We start from the raw sequence: 10,404 nt of genomic DNA, 5'->3' as shown, positions 1-10,404 counted from the left end.
GATTGGCACAGCCATGAATGCTGAAGCTTTGAAGATGCCTGTAAAAAGTGTTTTTATACCAAATCAGCACCTGCACGGTTGAGAGCGGGTCTTGCATTGCTGCTTGGTAATTTGTAGGAAGCACCAGCCACTAGGGAGTATGTATTTTTCATTACAGCTTGTTGGCAATATTTAGAAAATCAGGGTGTAAATTAAATGCCTAAATATGTGCCCACAAATGCTTCTCACAAGGACTATGCTACCTAAGTTCCAGCAATTCAGTGTCATGGTTTGAATGCTCGGGGGGGGGGGGTTGAGTCCTCTGGTGTAGTGGTTAAGTGCCAGTTTGGTGCAGTGGTTAAGTGCGCGGACTCTAATCTGGGAGAACCGGGTTTGATTCCCCACTCCTCCACTTGCACCTGGCTGGATGACCTTGGGCAAGCCGTAGTTCTGATAAGAGCTGTCCTTGAAAAAGAGCAGTTTCTGTCAGAGTTCTCTCAGCCCCACCTACCTCACAGGGTGTCTGTTTTGGGGAGGGGAAGGGAAAGGAGTTTGTAAAGCACTCTGAGACACCTTTGGGTAGTGAAGGGGGCGGGGAATAAATCCAATCTCCTCTTCTTCTTCTAGCGTTATTCACACTGTGCACAAAAATTGGGTTGCTGCTGTGTGAAAAACGTTGACTGGAAAAGGTCCTATATATTGCTGGTTTTGCTTCTCAATTGACAGCTCACTTCTTACAGCATAGCCAGTGTTGAAGAACTCGTGCACTGCTAGATTGGTGTGAGCCAGAAGTGTATTGGCATACCAGTTTAGGTCACAACCCTGCCAGGATGGCTTTTCCAAACGTTCCGGAATAAGTCAAAGCTCGCTTTGTTCTTGAAATGTTTTATTTTGCGGTTTAACCAGGGCAGAGCTCCACAGATGACTAAACCTCCTTTCTAGCTGTCCAAAGTTTTTGAAAGCCCCGATTTCAACTAAAACTGGAATTTCAGAAGTGTTGCTAGCATAACTTCACACTGACTATATTTTTATAGAGGTTATTACTGTGCTTTCAGTCCAATGTGTTTTTTCTGCTAGGTGGAAGATGAGATGAAAGCCCAGGCTCTTTTTGTCATATGGGCACTTACAGTTCTGTGCTTGGTTTCATACTCTGCTGCATTCTCCCACGGCGCCAGTCTTTCAGCATGTACTGACATGAGACCCAAACACATCAGAGCTCACCTTCAGAACCCGCACAATAACTATATTACCCTCCACACCAATATGTCTCTCTTCTTTCCAGGTGACAAAGTACCGGGTAAGGAGCAGCAGTTATCAATGTTATCAATGGGGGGAAAGACAGAAGGCATATCTAGGCTTACTGCAAGGGCTTAGGTGGTGTGCATTTAATGGTTCTTTCTCTTCACCATGTTGGGAAGTATGTTTCTTGAATGCTGTCTGCTGTCATGGGCCACCGGCATTTGCCAAAGTTCCACTCGCTTCCCAACGATAAGTGGATGTGAACAACAAGAGGAACTTTGCAGCACTGATAGAAAGAGTTGGGGCAACTTTCCAAATGCAAATGCTTGCGAATGACGAGTGCCCTTGCAGAGTGAGGTTGGGAGGTTATGCTACTTAGGAGGAAACATTTTGATTGTAAAACGAGCATGGTAGTTCTAGAGTGCAGTCTCATATATTTTTTTTGTGTGTATGTATGTGTGATCCCCCGGAAAGTGTTATGTTTTTGTGCACACATATATTACAAGAGTTGCAGCTTGGTCATGGTATTGCTTGGAATCAAACCCCAGCATTTATAATACACACAGATTACTGCCGTTTCCGCTGTCTGCCAAAGGAGCAGACAAGCCTCCTCCAATAGAATCATCAGTATCTTCTGTCTCCCATAGCAGTCCGTGCCCCATTTCATAGGAGCAAGGGTCTAGTGTGGTGCTATTTTCAGCGGAGTTGCACCCATAGAAGCACATTCAGTGGCACTGCTAGGGACCCTGTTTATTATGGGGCTTGAGATGATAGAAGATACATATTTCTACTGGGTCAGAGGTCTTCTGGACATCTTGCTACGCTTTAATCAATCAATGATTTTTAATGTCAAGACCACAGGTCATAAGGAAAAAGGATAATCACAGAATTTAAAAAATGGCACCAAATAAACTCCACAGGTACTGCTCATTATTATTGTAACTATGTGTTGGTGTCACTGAATGACTGGACCCATAGAGAAAGGAAGTTTGGAAGCTATCAATAAATACTGAAATGTTGAAAGCTGAAGTGTTAAGAAATTTGAAAAATTATTAATTAAAAACAATGAAATATGCATTCTTTCCATACAAGCAGTGGTTTAAAATGAGATAGAGCGGTTATTACTTAGATTCTGTGCAAGGGACAGAATTTAGCTGGCCAAGCACTGATCACCTCTTTTGCTTCCTGCTCAATGAAGTCCAAGTGTGTCCCTTATCCACTACTTGGTGGGGGCAGGGGGCCAAAAGGGAACAGTGAGTAGGGTTTTTATAGTAACCCCTTTCCCTCCCAGCCATGATGGCACTGGAGCTATGTCTGGCTAAAGGATTGAGCCAGGCAGTGTTTTGAAAGAGGAATGTCCAGCCTCCCTGGATTGTTGGTGGCTTTTTTGGGGGGGGGGATATCACTCTTTTGATGGAGTATATTGGAGGCTTTCCCTGCTGGTCACCAGAATTAAGTTTCTGTTTCCCACTGTCTACCAGGCAACTATATTTGCAGACCCCTGGTTAGTTGGGAAAAGTTAATTAACATAAGAGCTATGGGGCAGAGAAGTGTACCAGAATGTTTTTGGCTGAAATTTTGTGTCTCTTCCATGAAACTGGTAGGAGTTCTTTTAAAAAGCCGTTATCTCAGCCTCAATCCAACATCTGTAATCTTGGGGTAACAAGGCTGTCACACAGATTACTGAAATAATGTACCTGAAAATGCCTTGCATTTCTAAAACAAAGCATATAAATACTAATGTTGCTGTGATTTATAATTACACCACCACCACCAAAGGATGCGGTTTTTCAGCTCTCATTCGATAAACAGACACTTTCCCTGAATGTTAGTGAAGACATTTTTAACAACACTTGATCCTATGGAGCAGAACTGAGTACCTTGCAAGAGTTTAAATGAGAGCATGACCTGTAGTTTCAGTTTTTAAACCATAGCTTCCCAAACAGTTCTGATTACTTTGGCATAACTGGTTTGAGGATTAAACCCCATATTATTCAAGCTGGAGCCGATAATGATGTTCACCAGCAAAATAACATCTGTGCAAAGAAGCCGATTCCTGCTTAAAGTGAAAACTCTTGGAAGTGTCACAGCACCCACTGGTTTGGAAAAGGGGCCAGTTCTGAGAAGGGGGAAAACAAGAGGCAGGACTTGCTGGAATGAGAGGAGGAAGGGCCAGAGTTGCCCCTGTATATTTGCACCTGTGGAGAAATAAAAACTTGTGTGTGTGATTTTTTTAAATCATAAAGGGATTTTTGGCCCAGGGTATCTCCCTCCCCCAGAACTATGGCCCCAATCCAAATTAGATATTGATTTATTTATTTACTTACTTAATTTATACCCTGCCTTTTCCCCCAAGGGGAACCCAAAGCAGTTTACATCGTTCTGCTGTCCTCCAGTTTATCTTCACAACAACCCTGTGAAGTGTAGGTTAGGCTGAGAATGTCCGATTGGCCCACATTCACCCAGAAGGCTTCCATGGCAGAGTGGGGATTCACACCCAGGTCTCCCAGATCCTTGTCCAGCACCCTACCCACTATACCACACTGGCTCTTGATTTCCACATCCTTTAATTTATTTATTTTTTAAAGCAAGACGATCTGATCATGGATTCCTTGTCATTCTGCCTAGTTTGTCCCAGAGACTCAGTATCTAGGAGGGGGCCTGCTGAATGGGAGTCCTGAGAGATGGCAATCAAATAAGTCTAACCTGACTGGATTGAGGACCTTTAGGTGTACCTCCATACTCATCCTAACCATGCCCATGCTTAATACAAGTGCAAATATTGTGTCATGTCATTTTAAAAATCAAAAGCAATTCAACATCAACCACGTTTTTTATCCCAGAATGTAGGTGCAAAGTTCCACAATGCAGACGTTAAAACTGATTCCCAAAGGTTGGCCTTCTTGTGTAACTTCTTCTTTGCCTTCAGTCACAGTGAGAAGCACACGTGATTTCATGGGCTTTATGCTGCAGGCTCGCAGGGTATCGAATGATCAAATTGCCGGCACTTTTGTTTACATTCCTCCTGGCTCCAAACTCCTGACTTGTTTTGAAGATGGTGATACTGTTACCCACTCGGACAAGTCACTGAAGAGAAACCTCTCCTTTGTGTGGAAGGCACCGGATCAGCCCGTTGGAGACATCCGGTTTTTGTAAGAAACTCTTGCTTGTTCTCTTTCTGAGGAAGTCTTCTGGTGGAGAACCAAGGGAAGGTGGTTGGCTGGCTCTTTGCACGATTCCCTGGGAGACAGAGATGTGGTATGGATTCTAGGCACATATCCACACCCACGTACATACACAAGACCCATTCTCAAAGATTTTTATTTGCACATTCTGGTCTTTGACTTGATTTCACACATTGGAAACTAGTTCCTGGTTAGCTAAATATAGATCAATATCAGTGCTAGTTAATCATATGGTCAAAGGGAAATCTCTTCAGATTTATGCCATTACATTCAATGTAACATAACACCCCCTGCAAAACAAAAAACAAAAAACCCACCTCCCTCTCATGTTCAGTGAGTGTGGATCCAGATTTGGCTGGGCAAATGTACCCTAAGATAAGTGATTTCAATGTGCAGTCAGTTACACTCCCCCCACAGTAGAATCTTGCTACAGTCATAGTTGCAAGGCTGAATCAGAAAAAAGTGTTCGCTTCTTCTCTGACCATGCCTGGTAAATCTGTGTTTTCACTGGCACCTTTCTTTCTTCTGGTTGCACATAAACAACTTAACAACTGCACAGCAGGCATCGATACAATGGAGATGCTTGCCCCAGCATTGCAGTGCAGTGCAGTGATGGGGAACGCTTTATTTAATTTCTCTTTGATATTCAGCAAGTAAGAGTACATGAGTCCTGCCCAAAAATCAGGTAGTAACCCTCATCTCAGTTAGGCCAGGAGGCAGAGTGACAACCTGGCACTGTCCTACAAGTCAGCATCTTTGATGTCTTTATACACTGGACAGTGTGCTTGGTTTGATGGCAGTGGGGCCAGGGCCTGCTGTTGTGTGGCGTTTTGTTTCTTTGGGCACTTTTACTTATCACCATGTTCCTTTTCTAACTAAGGTACCCTAATGCTGATCAGAATTTCATATTTTATTCTTTAAGAAAAAATAAGCAAAGTATAGGAAACCTCGGTGATTTCTGACCTGAAGTGTAAAAAACATAGCTACCATGCAATCTACCACGGTATGACATTCTGATACCTTCAGTAACTTAGATCAAAGCTTCTGTGATTGGTGGATATTTGTGTAGGTATAATTATGAACAAGTCATATCCCATAACATAACAGACAACAGCAAAGACATAGACATCAGATGTGTTGTGAAAATCTATAGCTCAGATTCATTAAGTAATCTTTATTTATTTATTTATTCTTCACATTTATACCCCGCCCTCCCAGCCAAGGCTGGCTCAGGGAGTAGTCCTAAGGAGGTCTGTGCAGAAGTCGGGTCTCATGCTAGTCAGAGGGGCTCACTTCCAGGATAGTGCCCCTAGGATTCCACCCTTATTCACTCACAATTAAGAATTAACAGAAAATTCACCCTGCCTCCTTTCTTGGTTCTCACTTGTATTTTTAACCAAAGTTTTTCAAATGGAGCCATTTTTTGTCAAATTAATTTTTAAAAAGCTGATTGAATTAGAGAGCAGATACACAAATTGTATTTTGATTAGCTCTTACTCTTAAGTGACTTTTCGTGCAGTCCTTTCACTATGGTTTCAGTTGGTTATTTGTTGTTACTCCAATATAAAAAGTGTTACAGGCTAATCCTTTAATGTCCTTTGCACTAATTCTGTTTGTACATTTTTAAAAATTCCTTTTGATTTACCAAATGTTCTGATGATTTATTAATGGTACAGAATAACTAAACCCGTGCTTCAAATGCTTTTTTTGTTTTTGTTTTCTACCCCCACCCCCAACAGTTTATCAGTAGTCCAGTCCTACTTTGTTTACTGGGCAAGGATTGAATCTTCCACAGTATATCAACAAATGCAAAACAGAACCACTGCTGACCGCAGGATAGCCTCCAGTGCTGTAAAGCCAACACTTTTTCAGGAGCCTACTGATCTAGAAGGAGGATCTACTACAGGTAAAAGCATCTTGTTTCACATTTCCGTTTTCTTTTATCTATCACATGACATAAATTAGCCGGAAGGCTTCTACATTTCACCAGATCTTATACTCATTGACTTGGAAATAAATCCCATTGATTTCAGAGGACCTGATCTACAAGTCAATTCATATTCCATTAATTAGTGAATGAGTTTAACTGATCTAGGTTATTGCCCTTTGTTATTAATTTTCATTTCTGGGTAGCATGAACCATTGGCTTAGACTATTTCAAATGTTGAATTATGAATCTCACCTGCTTATGCATCTCATCTTCAATGAAGCTTAAGAATCTTTAATGACTTCTAGTTCTCACAGTCCTCCCTGTGAGCCCTTCTTTAGATGTTGCAAAGATGTGGGGGGGGGAGAGTAGGAGGGCAAGTCATTCTCACTTTCCCTTCCTCGTGCTTCCTGGCTAACATTGATGATTGAACTCTTGATTGATTCAGTGGCAAGCAACTTGCTTGCTACTGAGAATGTAATCTCTCACAATGAATACTGCTGCTTCTGGAATTATTTGCCTTGGTATCATGGCATCATTTGAATACCATCGCCCCCATGCTCTGTTCATAAGCTCCTAGAGGCATCCAGCAAACTACTGTCTTGAACATAATACACCGTTCTCAGTCCAGGGGTATGGCCTACTAAAAATATGTTTCAGACGCATGGCTGGAAGGCGCATGATGCAGCCAGTTAGCTGAAGCTAAGCAAGCCTGGCCACTGCCTGGATTGGAAGCTTCCCTGGAGGCCCTGTGCATGCTTCTCGCATTCTGCAGCAGGAGAAAAGTGGGATATCAGTGAAATAAATGACCGTGGTTACACAAGAGTACTTTGTGAGTTTATATTATATACAAAAATATAGTCAAAGGGGTCAAATCTGTTTCCTGATGGTCTCAGTATTTTATTTTCAAAGTTTTGCTTTGGGTTTTTCTTAAAGGTTCCTCTCAGTACACCGTCTTAACTCAGATTGCAAATGTATCATCTACCAGCCTGAGTCAGATTGCAGCAACACTGGTTCTGGATCCAGCTTATAGCAGACAGCAAGTGTCGGAGCTCCCTGGCAAAGAAAATCTTCTCTCTGAATCCCAAGCGGACTCTGTCACTCCACGGGCCCTCAGCCATGAGGAAGAACGGCCACCCCCTGGAAGTGGCAGAGAGAGCGATCAGCTGGAGTCCTCCCTTCAGTTTCAGGGCCTGGGCTTCAGAGCACGAGGCTATTCCTCCAGGCGCAGCACATCCAACGGGTACTGTGCAGCCATTAGATGTCATCTTGTAGGTACAAAAGCTGAGGAACATGGGATTCGCCAAACATAATGCAGCCCTCAGAGGTTCTGTGCTCTACATCGTGAGCACACTCCCCCCCCCCACATACATGTGCATTATTTTAACTATGTCAATATCACAATCAGTTATAACAACAACAGATCAACAGCTTTGCAGCATAGAAGTTTTGTTCATGAGACTTGTCCAAGATGGGCCCAGAAAAAGTTGTGCTTGGTGCTGCAAGCACACTAAAGGGGGGGGGGGAGAGAATCTGTCACCTGGGGGCTCACTGAAATTGTATCCATGTAAATGGTTCCTTTGCACCATGTGCATATGGCGGTTAGTTTGCCTTCATACTTCTGCATAGGAGGCTGTTGATGACTTGTAGGTCCAGAGCTCAACAAGTGGATACAGTTTCAAATGGCTGCCATGGAGAGGCCATTTTCCATGAAAGAGGCCTGATTTTATGTGACTTCTTTAGTGAATTAGGTGGAATTTGACCCTGCGAAGTTCATTTTCTTTAATGCATAAATAGTCTCCTAAACACAAAAAAGAGAATCTCATTAAGGCACCAACAGAGAGTGGAGAGAGACACTTAAGTAAGCTTTGGCTTGTGTCATGGAGAATCCCTAAGAGCAGTGTCTTGAATGGCAATATCTGCTTTTTAATGGTGTGTCTGTGTGTGTGTGTGCGCGCGCGCATGTACATAAATAAAGATGTGCGAGTGAGGGCATAATTTATTAATGGGAAAGGTGTGTGTTTAAAATTATTAGGCTACTTTCATGTAGCCTAAGAAGGCTGAGATTTGGGACCCATCTATCACAACACCTTGACTACATCTAACAGTAAAAATATAGGCTGGCAGAAAAAAAGGCAGTCCCAGAACAGAGCAAGCCAAAATGAGCAGAAACCGATGCTGTGTTGTGGGAATTCGTCTGGTACTTTGTACAACTGAATGAGTCTTGAGGGAATTTCCAGTGGCAGCCAGGAATGCACCTCTGGGCATGTTCAGAATGTAACTGAATTTATTAGTATGAAATATAATCAATTTACATTTCCCCATCCCAATATTTTAGGACAGAAAATGCCTCCAGTATTCCCAAGTCATCACTGTGTTCAACATGTACAGAAGGCGCAGAGGTAAGCACTGGAGTAGATGGCATTTGATTGGCTTTCAAGAAAGATCTTCGATAGCACATAGCGATTTTTCTGCAACGTTGTGGGTTTTGCATATGCTAGAAATGATTCATTTATTTGAACTGGTAGGCTCAGAAAGTGTTGCAGCATATTAAAATTATGCAGTATGTAATAACCCAGTGAAAATAGCCACCGTATGAATCTTGTGACTAAAATTAGAACTACCTATCAAACACAAACTCAGGTTAAAAATGCCTCATGGGCTGTTTTTCTGCATCACCATTACCATGAGAATACTGGCTGTGTTCTGAAAGAATCGTACACAGCTGTTAAAGGTTCCCTTGCTCGAAAGCCAGTCGATCCAACTCCAGGGTTGCGGTGCTCATCTCCGTTTCCAAGCCGAAGAGCCAGCGCTGTCCGAAGACGTTTCCGTGGTCATGTGGCCGGCATAACTAGACACCAAGGCGCACGGAACGCTGTTACCTTCCCACTGAAGTGGTACCTGTTTATCTACTTGCAATTTCTTGCTTTCGAACTGCTAGGTTGGCAGGAGCTGGAACTAGAGATGGGAGCTCACGCCATCATGTGGCACACCCAGGTCTCGAACTGCTGAACTACTGACCATCCACAGCCTGCAGTTCAGCGTCTTAACCCCTTGAGCCACCGCAGCTACTCAACACAGCTGTTAGGGCACATTTAAATGTACTAAATTCAATGAGAGCTGTGTCATGATTTAATATATATTTCAATTGTGATCATGTGTGAGCCTAAAAACAATGTTCTGTTCCCAGCTATGTGCAGAGAGAAGAATTTGGGCTTTGAGCTTACGGAATTCTTGAGCACAGTTTTGTGTTGCATGTTGTTAGGGGGGAAAGACCTAGTACCTGACTCTGTACTCCTGAGATACGCGGAAGAGCTTTTAGGGAACGTGCTGGTCTGACATCATTCTTTTCCGTTAAAGGAATGGCCACACCAGCAGTCTTTTGAGTTGCACAAACTGTTATTTATAGCGTGTGTGTATACACGTCCTTTGAGCTTACAGATTGTATATAATTTTCATTCCACATAAATTCAGTTCTTTGCTACTAGATTCCCCCACCCCCCACCCTTCTTCCATCGAACTCAGGCCAGTGTTTTATTCCTACAACAGCCTGTGGGGCTGGGGAAGCTGAGGAGGACTGTTCCAAGGTCACCCCATGAGCTTCCATGGCAGAGGAGGGATTCCAGTCTGTGTCTCTGTGATCATAATCTGACCACTACACCACACTGTTTCTCCATTACTTGACCCCTACCGCAACCACAGAGGATCCGTTAAAAGGCTTTGTTCTTTCAAAGACTGTCTGGAAGATCTGCCTCATTATAGACGAGGGATGCCACAAATTTCGCAGTGAACATGTATGTCTGTCAAGCTTAGTGTACAAAGGTGGTGATCAGACATGAGCTAGTCCCTCGGTCTGTTTGGCTTGTGCTGAGCAGCCACAAGAACCGGGTTTTTGCAAAACTGCACATGCACAAAGACACTGCCGAGTCAAACTGATCAGCAGCCATTAGCATTACTAAGCACTGCTTTGACAAAAACTGAAGGGTAGGATTTTATTGAGACACAGCATTTATTTATGCCTGATTTATATTGACGTGAATGATCTAATTGTCTATTTAAACAATCGCCTGCTGA

General features: G+C 43.0%; 1 protein-coding gene across 1 annotated transcript in view; it reads left to right on the top strand.

Moving 5' to 3' along the window:
* The first annotated feature begins 4,083 nt into the window (after window positions 1-4,083).
* The window catches only part of LOC107120261, a 9,281-nt gene continuing 2,960 nt past the window's right edge, over window positions 4,084-10,404 (top strand). Inside the window, exons 1-4 of the mRNA XM_015422912.1 lie at window positions 4,084-4,370; window positions 6,143-6,309; window positions 7,267-7,573; window positions 8,669-8,732. Of these exons, the coding sequence (XP_015278398.1) occupies window positions 4,084-4,370; window positions 6,143-6,309; window positions 7,267-7,573; window positions 8,669-8,732 (825 nt within the window). The remainder of the gene's footprint in view (window positions 4,371-6,142; window positions 6,310-7,266; window positions 7,574-8,668; window positions 8,733-10,404) is intronic.

Source organism: Gekko japonicus, unplaced genomic scaffold (assembly GCF_001447785.1).
Source record: "Gekko japonicus isolate JY-2015 unplaced genomic scaffold, Gekko_japonicus_V1.1 scaffold110, whole genome shotgun sequence".
Lineage (NCBI taxonomy): Eukaryota > Metazoa > Chordata > Lepidosauria > Squamata > Gekkonidae > Gekko > Gekko japonicus.
Note: the sequence above shows the minus strand (reverse complement) of the source record. Positions and strands in the feature narration are given on the sequence as shown.